Source organism: Nestor notabilis, unplaced genomic scaffold, assembly GCF_000696875.1.
Source record: "Nestor notabilis isolate BGI_N333 unplaced genomic scaffold, ASM69687v1 scaffold24289, whole genome shotgun sequence".
Lineage (NCBI taxonomy): Eukaryota > Metazoa > Chordata > Aves > Psittaciformes > Psittacidae > Nestor > Nestor notabilis.
Genome location: NW_009944576.1, coordinates 7,917 through 28,136, shown reverse-complemented (window position 1 = coordinate 28,136; position 20,220 = coordinate 7,917). Strand labels below are relative to the sequence as shown.

At 48.7% G+C, this 20,220-nt stretch overlaps 1 protein-coding gene across 1 annotated transcript in view; it reads right to left on the bottom strand.

The window, feature by feature from the left end:
- Positions 1 to 802: 802 nt before the first annotated feature.
- The window catches only part of SLC43A2 (solute carrier family 43 (amino acid system L transporter), member 2), a 26,139-nt gene continuing 6,721 nt past the window's right edge, over positions 803 to 20,220 (bottom strand). Inside the window, exons 2-13 of the mRNA XM_010022479.1 lie at positions 19,893 to 20,082; positions 18,902 to 18,957; positions 18,093 to 18,169; positions 12,216 to 12,308; positions 11,280 to 11,413; positions 10,651 to 10,853; positions 9,938 to 10,081; positions 6,381 to 6,519; positions 5,809 to 5,941; positions 4,833 to 4,906; positions 3,078 to 3,201; positions 803 to 2,257 (exon numbers count right to left, since the gene is read on the bottom strand). Of these exons, the coding sequence (XP_010020781.1) occupies positions 2,096 to 2,257; positions 3,078 to 3,201; positions 4,833 to 4,906; positions 5,809 to 5,941; positions 6,381 to 6,519; positions 9,938 to 10,081; positions 10,651 to 10,853; positions 11,280 to 11,413; positions 12,216 to 12,308; positions 18,093 to 18,169; positions 18,902 to 18,957; positions 19,893 to 20,082 (1,529 nt within the window). The 3' untranslated portion in view covers positions 803 to 2,095. The remainder of the gene's footprint in view (positions 2,258 to 3,077; positions 3,202 to 4,832; positions 4,907 to 5,808; positions 5,942 to 6,380; positions 6,520 to 9,937; positions 10,082 to 10,650; positions 10,854 to 11,279; positions 11,414 to 12,215; positions 12,309 to 18,092; positions 18,170 to 18,901; positions 18,958 to 19,892; positions 20,083 to 20,220) is intronic.

Sequence of the window (20,220 nt, the reverse complement as noted above, 5' to 3'; positions counted from 1 at the left end):
GCAGTAAGGCTGTCTTGGAACAAACACATTTAATAAAGGCAACACGTTAAAAAAAAATTCCACAAACGTGTAAAATACTCAAGTGGAGAGTCGTTTCCAAAGGAGTGACTGAAGTCTAGGAGGTACCACGGGGTGGAGAGGTGTCTGAACTGCCCGCAGGAGACTGGCTGGAGATGGCGCTGCTGCCCCACAAAGCTGCTTCCTCATCATCTGCTGGCAGAGCTTCCAGACGTCCCGTCCAAGAGGTCACCAAGCCTGCTCTTTAGGAAGGGTGAAGACCTGGCTGGGCTGAGCATCCGCATGCTCCAAGCCATCTGTAAGGGAGTTAACACCCAGTTTCTAGGCAATTTCCCAAAGGAAGGTCTGAGCACGCTGTTGTTTCCCATCCCCAGCACTAACGGGGCAGTGATTGAGTTTTGGCCTTTTCCAAGCAGACATAAAGCAGTTGATGAGTTACCCCCCGCCAGGCTTCACAGTACCACAGGAGTCAGCAGTTCAGAAAGCACCACCACTACATCTTCAAAACTGTTTTGTTTCTGCCCCCAACCTTCCTGCAGCCACTGGCTCAGTCCAGTGCATTTGCTGCCGTGTGTCCACTGGCAATATCCACCCTCAGCACTGCACCTTCCTGCTATGAGCAGGTCCGAATGGTGCAGTGGTTAATGCGAGCCACAAGGCTATAGAGGCTGAGCTACTGACCTCAACAGAAAGGTTAAGGGCAGAAAAAAATAAATCAAATTTAGACAAGACTTAGGAAAACCTCTATAAAAATAAGCAGGTTAAAAATTCCCTTTGTATTCCCTCCATGGTGAACAGACCTGGGGCACCTTTACCCACACGTATTGCTCTAAGTCAGCTTCAGCATACAATCAATCACCATGGACTCTGTCCAGACAGAGCATCAATGTCATAGAAGGCTCTTAATACAGCCAAACCAGCAGCTTTTTGGTCAGTCACAGTAACCTGGTGTTCAGCAGCTTGGGGGCTGTTATCAGAATGGTGTAAATAAGCTATGGCTGGAGGAAGAATCGCTTCACCACATCACCCATATGTCCACAGGATCCAGTTACCAGACACAAAGGAGTGTTCTGCACTCGTCGGTTCTTTTCAACAGCAAGTCAGCTCACAACATGGGAACACCAAGGTATTTGGAGCCCCAGAACTCAGCTTCAAGAAGCTTTTCCACCTTAAGTACATGCTGCTGCTCCCCTCCCAGGGTCACACTGGAGGGAAGAAGAGGCGAAAGGAAACAAGTCCCAAAGCACTTCATCAGTAAACGAGATCCAATTCCTATCTCAAAGGTTCCAGGACTGCAGACAGTTTAAAACACATATAGGTGGTTGTAGGCCAGGAAAAGGAGGAATCCCAGGCCTTTGAAGGCTTGGTCTAGAACCAAGCAGTCCACTAGGCTCTTCATTTCAGTGTGAAAGGCAGATCCATTGCTCACAGTCTGTGTCATTTGCAGTAATAAAAGGTTTGGGAGCTGTCAGTGCTAGCAGCCAACATTTAGCAATACACTGAAGCTGTGCTCATACACGTAGGAATAAAATCCCCTTCCCTGCCTCGGGAACAGTCCAGGGTACATCTGGATAGACAGTAAAACCACTGGGTCCAACTACATATTAAGCAGAAAGACCATTATGAAGCCTCAGGGAGGGAGGAGCGTGCAGCTTGCATCAGAGACAATGTCAGCCAAGGTTGGAGGAAGAGGGGGAGAAAATAGATTTCAGTGTGTTACATCTGCAAACACAAGTTACGATCTTTCTTCCCTCTTCCCCCATCCCTCCATTCCTTCTCTCCCCAGTTTCCCGTGCAGAGGCTCTGCCACTGGAGAGTGTGATCAGGGGATAATTTAAGACACAATATCTGCGTGGCCTTTATAAAAAGGAAAAGTGTCCTGTGTTGTGGAGTAAGGAGTGGGAAGTCTCCTCCTGCCATGTATCTGAGGGAAGCTCAGTCATGATGTCCAGCCCTCACTCCAGCAATGAGCAAAGACTGGCAGAGCCAGGGGAGGAAAAGCCTGGCTTACACCACAGGTAGAACCCACGGATGTGGTAGGAACCTGTACAGGGGAGGTTGTATTTGAAGCACGAGCTTAAACAAAGGCTTCCTCATTGGGAGTGCCGTTGATTTTGAAGAAGAGTTTGGCATCCTCCACCTTCTGCTTTTTTTCTCTCTCTAGCCTGCGCCTGTAGCAGACCAGGTAGATTGGAAGGCAGAAGCCCAGGAAGCTCACACCAAGCAAGCCAACATTCACCTGCAAGGAAGGAAAGACAAACACAATCAGGCAGGCTATGAGGACAAGCCAGTTACACATGCCACAGTGTCAGAACCCAGCCCACGTCACTCAGCTGTGGGCAGACCAGGAGACGCCCTGCTCAGTGTATTGACAACAACCTCCACAGGATTCTATTTACACTGCTGAGCCCAGAGCACCGGGTCTAGGAGCTAAATGCTGCAAGAGTTTGTGGCTCTGGATCATGGCTGCAGGAGTCTTGCTCCACAGAACAGGCAGAGCTGTTGAAGCTGCAGTTCTTTTACATCGAGTTTAGTGACTGAAGAGCAACAGTGGGCACATGGGGAGTGTCCTGGTCTCTAGGCTACAAGAGCCCCCATGTCATGATTTTATTGAGCTGCTCAGAAAGCCCCTCATCAAGACACCACATTGGCCCTACCCTCAATAGTCACTTGGCTTTTCAGACATTAGCATCAGCAACCCCAAATTTACTGGTAATTGGTACTAACAGCTCTCAAGGGAACAAGGTATTTCTATAGCATTAAGGTTCACTCACTTTTACCTGACAGGTTTTGACTTGCCACACAAACTGTTAGCACAAAGCACTCCTGCAGCCTTCTCCCTCCCTTTCCATACATCGGCATACGGGTTAACGGCTTTCCCTTCCAGGGAATCATTACTCACACAGAGAAGTCTCCTGGACAGCACCAAGGTAACAGCAGACTAAACTTCCAGCTGGTTTTAACCTTGGTCCATGCACAGGAGTGCTTTTGTTTTGAAAGAAGTGAGCCCAAACCATCTTAAGCACTAAGCTTTGACGTTAAGTTTGAGAAGAACTTGCCCAGAGAGGGTCTCCTTCCAAAGGTCCTGTCAATGCCATAAAAAGAGGCTGCTGAAGAAGGGCGAAGAGGGCACTGATCAACGACTGCAACCCTGTCAAGCTGCCAAACTGGGTAGAGGGGTATCTGTCAACAGAGAAAGCAGCAGCATTATTATATGTCACCTTGACTGTTCACATCACCCTGGTCAGATTACATTCCCAGTCAACTCCCACCACACAACACAGACCCAAGACATGCATAATATGAAGGACTTCTCTCACCTGGATTCATGTGTAACTACTTCTTATAGTACAGAGTGTGTAGCTGTACCCAGTGCCTTTCTCTCCAGACTACTCTCACCCTGAGCTCTCAAGTAGCATCAGATCCAGCACTTGTTTTGTTTTGCAGCTGTACTGCAGGCAGGTGGAAGTGCTTATACAACTATTGCAAAGGAACAAGAGTGTTGACATTTACAAGCTAAAAGCAGGGCCTCTTTATCCAGATGATTGCATTTGTGGCTGAGCAATCATTGTCATCTGGTCATAACAATTTGCTCCCTGTAGAAGTGAGTGAAACCTGCACAACAGGTTGGTCTGTGTTTTCCTTTTTAGAGGACAAATCTGGTCCTAAGTCAAACTAAACAATACTGTTGATTGGGAAGTGCTGAATATCAGATACTACTCATGGAAAAATAAAGTTCAGGAACAGTCTAACATCTTTCTCCATCCATGACTGAGCAGTGTTTAAAATGGGTCAGGTTAAACTAAGCTTGGAAAGAAAGAAGTGGATCAAAACCTTGAAATACTCAAAGAGATCACTCTCAAAGCAAAAATACCTCAGACCAGGAAGTTACAGAGTGGCAAGGGTCAAAGAGGATTAGTTTACAACAAGCTGAGTATTTACAGCAACAAGCATTTATCTTGCCCAAGACAAAAACTTTTTGCTTCTAGCTGACAGGGAACCAGAAGTTTATGCATTTTTAGTCTTAGACTAGTTTACCAGTCTGGATTCCTCAGACATTGGGACCAAAACCTTTGGCAGCAGGAGTCTGTGGAGTCTCCATCCACAGAGATATTCAAAACCCAACTAGACACAGTCCTGGGCAATGTGCTGTATCTGATCCTGCTTGAACATGAGGGTTGAGTCCATCGATGGTCTCAAGAGGTCCCTTCCCACCTCAACAATATCTGAAAGATAACAGCTTCTTTCTCTTCTTCAGGACAGAGGGGCAGATCTGTTCTCAAAACCAAACCCATTGCTTCGCAAGGAAGCATGTATTTAGATTCAGCTATTGATAGTTCAGTGCACTAGAAACAGGACAGATGATGTCCTGGGAAAGGGAGTAGGCATCACTAATGGGATCTTGAGCAATGCTTTACCAGTGTAATTTCAGAGCAGACCAGTAGCAAAGTTTTATGTTAATGTTTTACCTAGACACATAGATACTCATTCTAAGACAAAAAAAGCCTTGAGTTTTTACTGTATAACCTTAGTGTCAATAGCCTAGTCTCACACCCAAGGCCCATTTACAGCTGTTCCTGTCTCATTGCAGTAGCTGTGCCAAAGGGATTAGCTGTTTCTGAACAAAGAAAACATGAGCTAGGACTTCAGTCCAGCTACTATCACATCCAGTGGTGACTGAGGAAACAAGTTGCATCATTTTTCCTCTCTGACCACAAAGACTTCACATCCTGATCTCCCTCTCACATGAGCATCTTATCATCCCAAACCAGTTTACCTTGCCAGCCACACATTAGAGGCAAGCAGAGACTTACACAGCTGCATAGAGGCCTCCCACAGCTGAGTGGATGAATCCTCTCACAATTGTGTGCAAAATGAAGGAAAGGATCTGGAAAGAGAAGCAGAAAAGGTGTCACATCTTAGATTCCACCTACCTGTGCCCGACCCCAACATACAGCCAGTCCCAAAAGCTGCTCTCTTTTCTAATACAAAGGTGGGCTCGAGGAACCCAGAACCAAACCCTCAAAGATCAGCACAAGAAGTTCGTATTCCTCTCTAAAGGCTCTGCTTTCCATACTTTGTGAAGGATAAGATACAGTGCCCACTGAGGTTAAGCACAGCCCAGCAACCCGTGGCTGGTGTCACAACCCTTCTCGATTGCTCTTGTGGATGGTTTAGTTAATTTTCCACAAGTTACTGCAGACAATACACAAGCGTGAGCAAACTGTCTGTTTACCTACGTCATAAAGGCGCGTTGAAGTATAACACCAAATCACTAAACTCCTCCACCAAAACCAGATGGTGCCACAAAGTAAATATTCTCACAGGTTTATAACCCCATTGGGCACAGCATTTGATGCAGAAAGAACCTGCTGTGTAGATCAGTGTCATGCTAAGTGCTTACTTCAAGCTTTCTGACCACCAGCAGCTTCAATCGAGCCCAGGTTGAATGCACACACGCTGCTGAGAGGATGTTGGTAGCAAAGTATTTGTGGTTGCAGAGCTCAGCTGCAGAAACTTGCAAGTGTGAATAAGTTGTGCATCAAGTCTGACGTTTTAACTACAGCTGCTTCTTTAGGGATGTAAACTGCCTGGTATTACTCGTTCGACTCCAAGACTGGGGTTTCCCAAGGAGTACAGAAGTCTGCCAGCAGTGCCAGAAAGCCCCTCCTGCCTCTAGCTGGTTCTGCTTCCTCGCAGGACCTCGGGGCACGGCACTGTCCTGCCTGTACCTGTGCCAGGACACGCACACCAGCCCCTCCAGCACACCCATCCATTTGACCTATTCACCTGCAGCGGCAGATTGGGAATAAGACAGGTGATTCCAAATCCAACCAGGAGGACATTTGTGAATGCAAAGGCATTGGTGGCATTGGTGATTTTCTGGATCTGACGATCACGCTTTTTCTTTCTCTTGTCACTTCTGGAAGGACAGCAAAACCCACGTTACAAAAAGCACTTCCAGCACCTACTGGAAGTCACAGCAAGATTCTCCACATATCACATCAACTCTGTCTAAACCGGTTTGGCTACAGGTCTGCCTAAGGAGGTGGTGGGGTCTCCATCAGGGGAAGCTGAGGGACATCTAGGCAGTTATTTCAGTGCTGTTATTCTTACTGTTAGGCTAGAAGGGAATTCTGAACCTCCCCTGCTACGAGTTAAATTTGCTCTTCTTGACTGATCTCAGTGGACATGGAGGGTAGTTTGGTCCTTTCCTCTGCAATTATCAAGTCTTCCTTCAGGCTTTCTTTCTATACTGAAGAACCAACATCCTTTTCAGTCCTTCATCACAACACACATCACGCAGAGCAGGGGGGGGCCTGCTACTCGGCTGCATGTCCCGTGTGGCACACACTACGCACTGCTCAGCGCTGCTCTCCTCAGCCTCTTCTGAGCCATCATCGCACTCTTTCAGGCGCCAGTCCATGATGTAGCCGATCACAGGCGCTGTCAGCAAGCACAGCAGTTGCAGTACCCCAAAAATGGAAGTGTAGAGAGCCACTGCAGGGAAGAGAAGAGAGATTGAAGGAGTTGTCAGTCCAAGTGATACCACAGCAGCAAGAGAAAAGAAACTGCTCCTCCCTACACATCACCCCTCTTTAAGAGCCCAGACCAAATCTACTCTCCAGCTACCAGGCAGGGCTTAAGGAGATGAGACACCAAAGCCCCGTTCCATCATTTAGGCTCCCAGAGGCAGGACATCAGAGTTGACGTATCAGGCACACTTGCTTCAACCATTCTAGTGATCCTGCATCAGCCCAACAGCAGGTAGGGCTCCAGAAATGGGATGCAGCTACTGCTTCATGCCAGTGAGGTGTATGCTGGTTAGGACCAAGGGAAAGGTCTTACAAGCAATACATCCTGCACAGCCAATCCTGCATTGGTCATCTCCTCTCCTGCCTTGCTGGGAGCTGCAGCTACATCTTCTCCAGCCAGGAAGCTCGGGCAAGGACTAGTCAAGCCAGGGAGGTGAGGACTAACCCATTTCGTGCTGAATGGACAAGTTGGGTGGCAGAGGAAGGGAAGCAAAAACCCCCACAGATTGAGAGCAATCATTAAAAACTCAAACTGATGAGAATTCCCCATGTGGTAAAGATGGGAGAAGTGTCTACATGGCTTGTGAAGGGAAAGCTGATGCCAGCAGAAACTGTCCCTCCCTGTTACTGAACAGTTCCCCTACCCTGCAATGCTGTTTCCACTTCCCCTCCACAGCCCACGTGATGGGTTTGGGCATCCCACAGCAGCGTGGTGAGTCACTGGTGTACCACAGCTCTGAAGGATTCTGAAACTGCCCATCTCAGCACAGAGCGTTCACCAGCTACAGCACTGAGAAAAACAGCCCAGAATGTCAGCTTGTCCCTCCCAATGCATTTCTAGACCTACCCAAAGAACCGGAGCGAGGGTTTATACCAAAGTTATCTTGGTAATGGAGAAGTTTCCAACAAGCCTTTCTCTTAAGCTGCTGCAGCACACCCCAGCAGGGCACCTGATGATACTTTCCTGGCTCCAGTTGCTGGCACAAGAACCAAGAGGAACTTCCAACTCCATCCTCGCATTCGTGCCCCCGTTACCTTCTCAAAGGCAAGCCCTGAAGTGGCCCCACATCCCATCTCATTATAGCAACTGCTGTAGCCAGGAGAAGCAGATGGCATCACCCTGGACAAACACTCCTGGAGCTGATTTGCTCTTGTCTGGTTATTTTTTAGCAGAGGGTAAGAAGCAAGCCATGCCGTCATGCTTTGCCTCTTCATGCCATTCTGAACACTTAATCTTGGGCTCTAAACAGCAAGGGCAGAAGCCAATGTGAAGCAGGGAATAAAATCTATGGGGTCAGCAAAAATAAGAGGATAGTAGCTGCTATAAAACAGGACCCCCTCAATTTATCTATCATCTTAAAAAACACCCCTTCCTGAGGAGGTAAAAAGCAAACAGTATCTAGCAAATACCATCAGAAGCAGACAGGACAGAAATAGAAGCCTGGATAGAGCAAACAAAGGGTGCACACATGGGACAGCTCTTTACATCCACTGTTCTACATGTCTTTCCCTCAAAGCTCTCCCGAGTAAGCACCTCATACAAGCAAGTTCTCCAGCCCACCCTGATTCTATCCCAAAGGTCCCCAAGTATTTGAAGACAAGGTGACAAGGCATGAAAGATACAGCCAGATTTCAAGTTCTAGACATCAGGTCTACCCTCTCCTGCCTGCCTGCGTGTTACAGAATCATTTACAGAGCTGCCAAATTCCTCTGCTTCTCCCCCATCTTTTGGGGGTTTTCAGAAGCTAAGTAGCCACAGGCTGACTGCTCTTTCCATGTCTAGGTTTCATGACCGGCCTAAGTCACCATAATCTGCTTCAAGGACACGGTGCCCCACTGCAAGGTAAAGACTTTACTACCTATGTGAGCGATTTTCCCCACATCCTTCTCTTCTGCTTAAGAATATTCACGTTTCCTTTGACCGTACCACTTGCAGGATTGACTCAACTCTCTTCTTCCCTTGCTGAATGCTCCTGAGAGCAGTTACAGGTGGAGAGAGCTCTCTAAACAAACAGTGTTCAAGTAAACAACTACAAGAAGAACAAGGAATCCAAGGGAGCAGCATCCCATCCTCGCCTGGTCTGCACAGATTACATTCTAGAGAGCTCCACATGTCTTGGAACTGCTCTCACAGCCTGACACTGCTGCGACTAGACAATACCACTGTTTTGCTGATGCTATGGAAACACCAAGACATTGGACTGCACTGTGAGCCCAGGCTAATGCAGGGGGAGGAGAGGGAAAACAGGAAGAAATCCTAAAGGTGGCACAGAGAAAATGCAACAGACCCAAGGGACAATCCCTTTATTAACATGGGAACTTGATCCAAACAGAACTGGCAGCATATATAGTTACTATTAAGTCTAAAATACCAAGGAGGGAAGGACAGGGGAAAAAGAATTAACTAGAGCAAGCCAGGGAAAAAGGAAAGAGAATCAGGATGGAAGAGTTACAAGGTAAGCAGAAAACTAAGCAGTGTTGGGAAAGGCAGCATGAAGTTTGTCCTGTTTACTGTTTAATGTCTAAATCAGCTCTTGAGCCAGGAGATAAAGAGCTGAATGCTGCAGGCTGTCAAAGGCTCAAGAAACAAAGCGATTCAGGGAATGCCAGGCCACTCGGAGTTTCCCAGCTTCCTTCCCTCCCCCAGAGCTCACTCCTGCTTTCAGAGGCGTGCCTCTTGATTTATCAGCTTCATGCAATCCAGATTAAACAAGTTCAAACTGGATCTTACTACAAAGGGGACACACAGGCAGAGAAAAAAAAAAGAGAAGGCTAAGTCCTGTTTTGCAATCCTGAGTATTTTCAACAACAGACAGCTAATGGATTCCTTCCCGTTTGCTCCATGTGCTGAATCAGAGCTATGAATACAAGGCCAGGGCAGCGAGTGCCCCCGAGTCTCCCCAGCACACACCAAGCTGCACAAAACAGCCATGACTTCACTTCTCCCACCCCCAGCTCCTGGGCTGAGACACCTCTAAGTCCAACCACTAGTCACTGGAGTCAGCTACGCCATCCCCTGTGCTTGCTTAGAAGTCAAGTAAATACCTGATGAAATAGGCTTTCCCACTAGAACAATTCTCACAGTGCAGCCCCAGAGGCTACTTTCAACAACCCATCTCAGGAAATAACATGGAATAGTGTTTAACAGACACAGGGCTAAAATTAGCTTGACATTCAAGTGTCTACCTCGCTGCCCCGCTGTCCTGGGCTAGTTCCAGCCCTCCACTAGACCCTACCAGCAGCTGTCAGCCACACTGACACCACTAATAGCTATACACAGCGTATCTGCTGAGTAATCAGCCTTGCTGGCCTCTTGCAAGGACCAAGCCTGGGTCAGGTCCTGCTTCCAAGGAAGCAGATCGATGTTTTCAGGTTAACCCTACCTTGATCTTTATCTCCAGACAGAAACTCCAGGATGGTATTCATGGCTCCCATGTAGAAGATGAGCCGCAGCTGAGTGACACACATGGTGATAAGGCTGAGCAACAAGATAGGACTGAAGACACTCTTCATGAAGGAGGGAGAAGCTGCAGAAGGAATAATAGAGTCTGAGGAAGGCAGCATAGCTTTGTAAACATGCACGAAGCTTCCACCTCTGGGTTAGCAAGTGTTCTCCTAGCTACTCATTCCAACACTGTGCACCAGTGGCAGCTTCAAGGAGTTCACTCCTAGCAACTACCAGTTACCCTATAAACCTCGATAATGAGCAGCTATAGATGCTTGGAGTCTGGCTACCAGCAACAGGGGCGAGGGAGCAGGAAGAAAGACTCACCTAATTCTATAGATTAGAGCAAAAGGAAGCTTCAAACCATTTGCTTTCACCATACCACTGAACAAGGAAGAGCTTGGTCAGGATGGCAGCAGTGACCATGCACTGTCCTGCAGCCATACCAGTCACCCATGCTGTTGTCCCCACCACTGACAACACCGTGTGGTATATTTAGGCAAGTATATAAGGACAGGAACCCTTATATAGCTGCACTTGTGCTTAAATGATGGTGGCTGGCATATGGCCCTGGCAATGCACCGGTCACATCTCTCTTATAAAGAAGGCTGGGGCCAGCACAAGCATCCCTGGGCACTCATGGAAGCACACCTGCATTGTCAGGCTGGCACTTCACTTCCAGGTCCACCGTGGACAGGCAGAGCTTGTTGTTCTCCTGCAAGGCTGTCGGCTCCTTGGGGCCCTTCATGGAGCTCCCCACGCTGAGGCGGCGCCCCACAGTCGTCACTTGCTTGTAGAACTGTTTCCCAGTGATTTTGTGGTCAAATCCCAGCCAGCTGAACTTTATTTTCACCCTGTTGGGTAGCAAAGAGCATGAGAGCTGCAACACAGGGCAAGGAGGCAGAGGAAGCAAAGCTGCAGGACAAAAGGCTATGTGTGGATTTAATGCACTAGTTTCCATCTACAAGCCTACAAATGGTCTGGATCCAGAGCACAGAGATACTTCCCCAGGGCCAGTTTGGCACAGGTCAATATAGAAACACTTATGACTAGTAACAGATCATTTTTCCTTCGTAATTCCTATGCTCTGAAAAGTTCTACTTCCCACAGATATCAAGACATAATGCTAATGGCAGACATAAATCCTCAACCTAAGGAGTGGCAGCAATAAACAACATGCAAGGAAGTTCCCTGTCCACCACTCCAAATCAGTTGTGACAGCACTTCCTAGAGGATTAAGAATGGGATCAGCCCTCAAGGCCAGTCTGGAGGACACTTACGAGTAGTCCATGTCTTCGGGTCCTGGGAAAGGCTCCAGGGGCCAGTTGAAGAAGCAGTTGAGGAAAACTAGTCCTGCACAGCTTGCCCAGACCAGCAGAATAAGGATGAAGGAGACCCCAAAGTCATATATAACCTGGAAATCACAAGGGAACATGGTTTTGGCTGTAAGAGCAGAAAGATACTTCAATATTCTCTGAATGAGGACTGAGAGGAAGCTGTGGGAAATTACTACTACATTTAAAATGGGTTTAACTCAAGTGGTAACAAAAGCCATGTTTATGACAGGCAGGCTTAGGAAGAGATGTGTATGCACATCTTCAACAGCAGCTATAGCTGGAATAACATGCATTTCTCCTTGCAAAGCCAGCAAGAACTTCCCTGCACACTTGACACTGGCTTATCTTTATTATATCCCCCTTATGCTAACCCTGCAATGAGACATCTTGGTTCAGAGCCACTATTGCTCCACCAAGGCAGCTCAACTGACTGTCTCTTCTGGCCTTTCAGGGCAGTTTGCTCACTCTACGTTCAAAGCCAACCACCATTAACAACCACACAGATTAAATACACATGGGTATTAAAAATACATATATATGTACATTCCTTAGAGAATAAAAAAAGCAACCTTTCATAGAAGAGATCTTCAGCTTGTCACTTATTTATCACCTTTAAAATACTACTGTCTGTTAATAGTGTAATAGTAGTAATAGTGTCTATTATTAACAGACCCTTCTCTTTGCTGCAGTTGTTGCATCCTTGGGGCCACCACTTGGGAAGTCTCTAACAGAGATGGGAACTGAATCTTGCAAATGCACCTCTCAAAGTGGTTTAACAAACAGTCCCTCTCTCTCGCCCTGTTATTGCTAAATGGTGCAAGCTGCCAGCACTCCACCACGAGCTGTGACTGGTCATGAGTCACTAGCCCACAGCCTCACCTTGATTCCTGGAAAAGTCACAGCAGAGGAAGCATAGGAGCCAATCATCAGAGCGATGAACGTGGAACGAAGGTCACCGAACATGTTGGGCAGCTGGGGAAGGAAAAAAGGGGTTGAAACAGGCTTGTGCCAAGGGAAGGGTAGAAAAGGGAAGGAGGCTTTTCTTGAGTGGATACAGGCATTTAGGATGAAGGCTCCCAGATACCAGCCTGAAGCAGCCAGTTTTACTTAAGAATGACTTTGCTCATCAGGTTGCATTCACATCTGCAGTGTCAGGGAACATCTACAGCCCAAGATTTAGGGGCTTAATGGCACTGCTTCTCTCCAGACTGACAGCACACTTTGCTTCAGTTACCTTTAGGACAGGCGTGTTTGCTCCAGCCCTTGTGCTTTCTTTAGGAGCTCCTTACCCCAAGTCTGTAGCCATCTCCACCTTTCCTCTCCAAAAAATTCAGGCTCTTTTACATATCACCCTGTTTATAGTCAAGCTAACACAACAGCTCTTTCTAGTCAAGAGCCATCAGACACAGGCTGCGATTGCTGCACAGCCTTCAACACACCCTGCAACACCTTGAGCTGCTGGGTTTGTTTATGCACCTTGGGTCAGCACCCAAATCTTTGCAGTAGACCAGAAAATTCCTGTTGCAGCAAGAAGGAACAGAGACAAACATGAACTGTGTTGCTGTTTGCATTTCCACTTAGAGCTAGGTCGTTGCCTCCTTCCATGAGAGCATATTCTTGCAGAGAGGGGCTAAAGCTGGTTATTTCTGCATCAGTTGAATGCCCAAGCACACTTATCTTGGCGCTAGGTGCAGGAAGGCAATCACAAGCACTACGTATCCAAGGCTTTACTGCCTGATGCAGGTATGAAGCTGCTGAACTCTGCACCAAGAAGCAGGCAATAGCTCCTCACGTTCCTGCCACCCACCCCACTTCACTGCCCGGGCTCCTCTCGGGTATGATGGCAGTGCGGAGAGCAGACCAGGCTGGTTCTGCAAGGATCTATTGGGAAAGCAAAGCTCTCCGCAGGCACAGCTGAAGCAGCTCACAGCATCCAACTCTGCCACCTCAACAGCAAAAGCACTCCCAGGCTGGCTCTTCAGCCCCAGCTTCCACTCAGGACCCAGAAGCAGAGTGGAGCAGGCAGAGCACAAAGACCTTCCCACTCTCCCGGAAAAGGAGGAACTCCCCGTTTTCCCAAACAGCCATAAGTTACCCAGTTTCCATCACTAATGCTGGCCTGCAAGCTGGAGATTACAGGGAGGAGCTTTGAAGTGGTAGGCTGAGAGCTTGCCTGATACCTCCTGAAGCTGGTCAACACGCAGAGATTCTGCTGCAGGCTGACAGATTCCCCTCCCACCTCCTTTTTTGGGTCACTTCATCCCCAAGTTCACACGGGCATCGCTACCACGTCAGCCTCAAAGCAGGACACTGCAGGAGCCTTCTAGGACTAAAGGCACAACCAGCATTTTATCCGTTTAAAGATGCTGCTGAACAAAATGATTCAGAGAATATTAGATGGAGCCTGAGCAAGCAAACGCTGTCATCACATTCCCCTTCCACTGCTGAAAAACAAACCCATCTCTCCCAGGAGCAGCATATAAGGGAAGCAAATCTGGCTTGTGTCACGGCAGGGCCAGCGTGTTTACAATGCCAGTATTCCTGTGCAGGAACCCTGTAGGATCATCTGGCTGTTTATCATCCCTGTGTCTCACTGCAGAGCTTCCTATGCAGTGCAGTCCCCAGGTCCTCACATAACCCCAGCCAGCAAACAGCACAAACGCTGCTGCTGCTGCTGCTGCACCCCCAGCAGAGGCACAAAGCACTGCACTGCTCTGCAGAGCATCCCTCCCCACACCCAGCCCCGGATCCCTGCATGCGGGAGAGCTGCCAACAGGCTGCTTTCGGGAGCTGCAGGCAGGAAACAGCAAAGGAGCCAAAGGTCTGTTACCAGGCACGAAAACAGCTCTTCTTGGAAGCAATGGTCTTAACACACACCCCAGAAAGTGGCACCTGCAGAACACAAGATCTGCAGGTTGCAGAAAGGCCGGTCGCTGATTTAATGTCAAACACCCCAAACCTAAACGGATCTCCAGCAATGGCAGTAAACAGCAGGGAGCAGGAGCTCCACAAACACAGCTGCTTCGTGGCCTGGGCTGGTTTTCCCCGGAGCTCCCAAAAAGCCTTTTCCATAACACACAGCTCCCAGGTGGATCCTCCTGCTCCGAGGCCGCTGCAGACATAGACAGGTATTAAAGCAAGCAGTGATACCCAGGAAACCCCAAGTGTGCTAGAATAGGAGTCCTAGAATGCTGAAGATTCCTAAAATCCTATTTGGCACCAAGCAAGCAGCCAGATAACAAAGAAAACAGACATTGGAGATTTAAGGTCTTTACCCAACCCAATCCAAGGGGAAACTGCCAACACTGAGCACTTGGGAGGAAAAGAAATCTGAGACAATCCGGAGGAGCAGAGGGGAAGCAAAGGGAACAAGTAGTTCATCCCCAGACAGAAAAACAACTAGTAAACCAGCTGGTAAAATAACACACAGTATCTACTAAGCCATTTTCTCACACTGTCTTTATAGCAGCAAGTATTGGGAAAAACAAGCCACAGAGCAAGTGGGCTCTTTGGTTTTCTGCCTCCAAGAGGATCTGACCCTCATTCTGATCCTATCCCACAGGCAGAAGGGATTCCTCCACCAACTTCTGCCATTCTGGTACAACAGCCCCAGCTCCACAAGCCCTACAATGACAGAAACACATACTCCTCCTGTGTAAAGGTCACTAATGTTCAATGTATTATTAACTTCATGCCCTGTCCGAAAGATAGCGACTTAATTTTGCCACACCTTTATTCCAGGCATGCAATCCTAAACTGATAGAACAGTTTCCTCTTGCACGTGATTTTCTCATCTGTCCTATAGTGAGTTTAAGACCTTCAGTCTTCTTTTTCAGTAATTTTATCCACTTCTGCCTGGAGACAACCCATATACAACATACCACAGCAGTATTACCAAACCCAGCTCCCCTCCTCTTGCAAGGACTGTTTGGAGTAACAGTGGAAGAAGTCAAGGGATTGAGAACTAGACTACAGGGGAATGGTATTTTTGTTCAAGCTAAGCTTTGTTTTCCTTATCAGGGGTCTATTTGGAAGTTACAGACACCTCAAATCACCCTCTGTTTCCAAAGCATATGGAAATTCCTGTTCCCATTCTCCCACAGAAGATCATAGAGCCCAAGGTTTTCCTACTATCTCCCAGCAGAGAAGACTCCCTATACAAAGATGCTCCCCTGCTCTGACTGAAGGCTGCTGTTTGCAGCAGAAGAGCAAAGCAGCTGTAATTCTTTGAAACGAAAACAGAGCAGAAAACAATCTATCAAAGGCTCTTTGTGGTAATTTATCACACATGTTTGTTTCTCCGCATGAAATAGCTTCAGAGCAGAACCAGCGCCAGATTCCTGTGCTGTCAGAGCCACCAACACAGATCTGGTTCCATTTCCCATCCTCACTCACACTGGTTCAGACCAAGTCACGAGGCAGAAATCTCCCCTCTGCATTTTGACAACAGGCACAGCCTGACCTTGTTCCCAGAAGCAGGAACACCACCGCTCCCTCCTCCCCAAGCCACAACACACGGTACCCAGAAACAGCAGCTTGCTTTGGCTCTGCATGTGCTTGCATGATCCCCAGGGGACTTGTTACTGAGGAAGGCTTTGAACCCAAAAGGCAAAGTGGAATTCTGTCCCAGTAACCCTCAAAGACCCCATAGATCCCTTTCACAGGCCCTGGGGATCCCCATCTCCTGTTCTGCCCTCAGGTTACACCATGCCCCTGCACGCAGGTATCCCAGGGAGCATCCCAACTCCCCGTGAGCCGCCTGGGGTGGCAGAGCACCAGCTCATGCCCCAGTGGGTTTGACCCATTTCCTGGAGCATGTCAGGTCACTCGTGGCTGGCAGGAGCAGGAAGTCACCGTGCTGTGACTCCTGCACACACGTGTGTGCTCGGCAGCCAGAACGAGCTCACTTGGCACCACGAGCTGAGCAGCGCTTGCTGCCTCCATACGAGCGCCCTTACAAAGGTCTTTGAGCCTCCTCTTTCACTGCTTGCTCCAGTCTCTCCATGTCCCTCCCTTGCCATGCTCCCTGTCCACATGTAGAATGGACCCACAAGAGATCCCAATGTCACTGCAGAAGCACCACAAGCATCCCAGCTTGCAGGTAGAACCATGCAGGGACAAAACAGGAAGCTGACAGTGAGCAAAATACACCCGCTTTTAACAGCCACCGCCACGGCTCCGTTATGATGTGGGTGAAGAAGTGCTTCCCTCCCACTTGAGGCTATTTTTAATCACATTCACATGCCTCAGGTACCAAAATGCCTCTGCACGGAGGCACGAGCATCTGGATGTGAGAAGCCAAGCCTGAAGCCACCTCAGCTCCTCACAAGACACTGCTGTCCAGAGGGCATGGGCTCCACCTGAGGTCTCCCTGCAGGAACTCACCGCATCCTTGCTTGCTTCACACCTCCTCAAGGCTTGAATCTCGTCTTGGAAGATGTGACCTTTTTCCTGCTGCTGTACTCCTTAGAGCTCTGGAGCTGGCTCACTAATGAGAGAGCTAATAAGTAAGTGTCTTTTCTTTCTTTTCCTGGTGCTAAAAGCCACAGTACAGCACATCCAATACATTCGTGCCCTTGCCCTTCCTCCTATCATCACCAGTGGCTCTCAAATAACTTGTGACCCCTTAATAACCACCCAGAGAGACAATAACCAACGCTGGCTGCAGCAGGGTGGGAATCCTCTCCATCCCACAGCAGCAGTGATATGATCCTCTCCTCCTTGCTTTCATTGAAAGCGTGGCAGGATGACATTTGCTCCACAGTTCTTGGGACCACAGCCAAGGCTTCCAGTGAAGAACATCACATACAGAGCAAAGACTGACATCTGCACAGAGTTTTGAAAGCTTGGAATATAGGAAGGCAACAGCAGCCTCAGTACAGAGTGATTTGTAAACCCAGCCTCAAATTCAGGTCTTTGGAGTTCAGACAGTGCCTGAGCCTTGTTGAATTCAAGGTAACCTCAACAGAAGGTTTTATTTCAATAGCAAGTTCAAGGTAATACAGTCCAAATCTGAACATTTTCAAGCACATCAGTGCTTTGGGAGACTTCCCACCCAGCCCTGTTTCATCCACACTGACAAGGATCAGGGTAATGAGGTAGAAAATGAAGCAGCTACTTGAAGGACAATAATGCTTCTGTCCCTGAGCAGAAAGAACTCCAAAACATAGAGATCCAGCTGACAGTGGTTGACCAATGTTTGCAATACAACCCATGGACTAAACAGATCCCAGTGGAGCTGGGTGCATTCAACAAGGCAGCATCCTAAGGAAACCTGGAAGAGAATCTCGCCCTTCTTGAGAGCAAAAGCTTTTGTGCTCAAGAACAACCATCTCCCTGGGGCGAGATGCAAACTGTGCTTGCAGAAAGCTGGCCATACCCAGCTGCAAGGGGCCGTGCCCTGCTCATCCTTCCTGCAGCGTGCCAATGCCAAATCCAGTGCAAACACATGTCCAGGTTGTGCTAGACTGCTGAGCGCTGCATGCACAGGCATATGACAATGGACAAAACCACTTCCTTTTCCTTCCCCCTGCCCTCACCTGAGAGGCAAGGTGAAGGAGGGCTGGGGGAAAGAAAAGCCTTAGAACAACCACCTACCACTCAGCCTCACAGGTAAGAGGGACTGACCCTTTGTACCAGACAAAACCCCATGCTGTTCAAGCCACAGGCAAAAGATCCACTTTGTTCTTTCCTGCCAGCCCAGCTCACAGCCACAGTAAGAAATAAAACAGGGCCAGGTAATAACTCTCCACTTACCGTAAGCGATGTGAAGGTCATACACATCCCACCAAAGCCATTCAGAGCCAGCGCGATGAATATCAGCACAGACAGAGCTGCAACAATAAAAAGCCACCCTTAGCTTTCAGTGGGGTGAAGAGGAGGAGGAGAGCCCTGAGGGCTTCGGTCCTGACACATAAAAACCTCAGTGGGCCCCCAGGATGTGCCACACTCTACCTGACCCAGCACCATCTCCCCAGCCATGCAAAGGAGGGCCCGGGCTCTCCTCCGAGACAGAGATCAGGATGGGATCATCTCTCTCCAGGAGGGAAGGGTTTCTCTAATGAACACACTTGCTGATGCAGCTTGTCTTCAGGGGTCTTAAAAGGAAGGTTTACTTGAGAGGACTGGATTCAAAGAGTCATCTCACTATCTGGTCTTGAGGAGCAAAGGCTCCATCTATCCCTGGCGAGAAAGCCGATTACACACCGCTATTACCCATTCCACATTGCTATTACCTATTGCCCAACCCTGAGAAAGCCATGAACTTGTTTGGAATTGCTCTTTCACAGGACCCAGCCCTGCCCAAACGCAGAGCTGAGAGGCCTGGCTACCTCAGACAGTTGGCCCTTGCTAACACTCTCTATTTAGCATTGTGAAACACCAGCCCTCCCCAGAGCCGCTCAGCTCCCCCAGGCCAGCAGATGCTTTGTGGCGCCAGCAGGACCCCAGTGCAGCACTAGGGATGCGACAGAGCACACAGTGCCATGTGTGCCTGCTTCCCCCCTAAAAACCCCAAAGCCACAGCCCCAAATTCCCCCCAGCTCAGAGGAGAAATTCCTACTCACAGTCTGGGTTACTGGCACCGTACGCGATCAGCACGCAGGACACGGCAAAGCAGGCACTGAAAGGGAACCAAACCCATGTGTTTCTTATAGCCAGCCTTACACACCGCAAGTTACACATGCTCCTACTTCCTCAGCACCTCATTAAGCAAGCACAGAATAATTCCTGTAAGAAGGAGGGAAGAAAAATCCAGGGAAATACCCAAATATTACAGGCAAACCTTGTACAAGGGCTGAGGCGACAACCTCTCCTTCCAGTATTGAGGCAGCTCTTGCTGGACCCAAATTCCCCACTGGTTTTCCAGCACAAAGCTTTGCCACCGAGGTGACCAAAGACCTTGGTCCTGAGCCCCAGCTGTGATCACAGCACCCACAGCCTATTCACCAGCTCTTCTCTGGTAAGGTCTGAGTCAGAGAGTTGCCCTGTTTTTCCCACTCTGCCTCCAAACCAGCTCAGTTTCAGTGCATTAAAACTCAGCAGTGGGGGGGTTCAGTGTGCCCAACAAGTCCCTAATCCCTACCCACCATGGAAACAGCCTTGCTATTTGAGGCAGAAAACAACATACAGCACAAGGCAGAGAAAGCCTAGAAAAGACAGGCAGGACATGTTTATCCCCGAGTTAACTCCCCAGCTTGCAAACAATGATGTAACATCTTGGTTTGGTGCCTCTCAGGACATAGCTCCCAGCTCAAGGAAAAAGCCACCCTCTGTGACTCACAAATGACTCCACTCTTCCTCCAGGCTCCATATGGCCAGAGAACACAGCAACTCTGGAGAGCTGAAGTGTGAACACAGAGTCCCAGGCCCTTCCCTTATGGAGCAACTCACTGCACTGGCCAAAATCCAGCATCTTGTGGATGGCCAGCAGCTCCCAGCCCCATCCCTTGGGGTGCAGGGACCCCACAACATGCACAGCACCCAAACAGCACTCACCAACCCCATACAACGCATGAATTCACCCCTCAGCCCACCCAAAGAGCCCAGGACACCGACCTGCCAAGCAGCCGGAGCTTGCGAGGTCCGTACTTATCCATGACAATTCCCAGTGGCAGCGTGATTGCGCTGAGCAGGAAGGACCCAATGGTGAAAGCCAAGTTGAGCATTTCATCCTGAGCATTGCAGGAAGGCCATTTGTGCTCTGGATCTGTGCTGTTCTCCTGGTCAGGGCTGCTGGTGGTGTTCTCTACATGGGATGATAGAGGATTGTTATTACGGTGTATTAGGATGAGGCTTGAAGTGATGCAGGAAGGAAAAGAAAAGCCCCACATTCAGGTGCCACAACACCCTGGGAATACACCCTTTACACTCCATATTTATTATA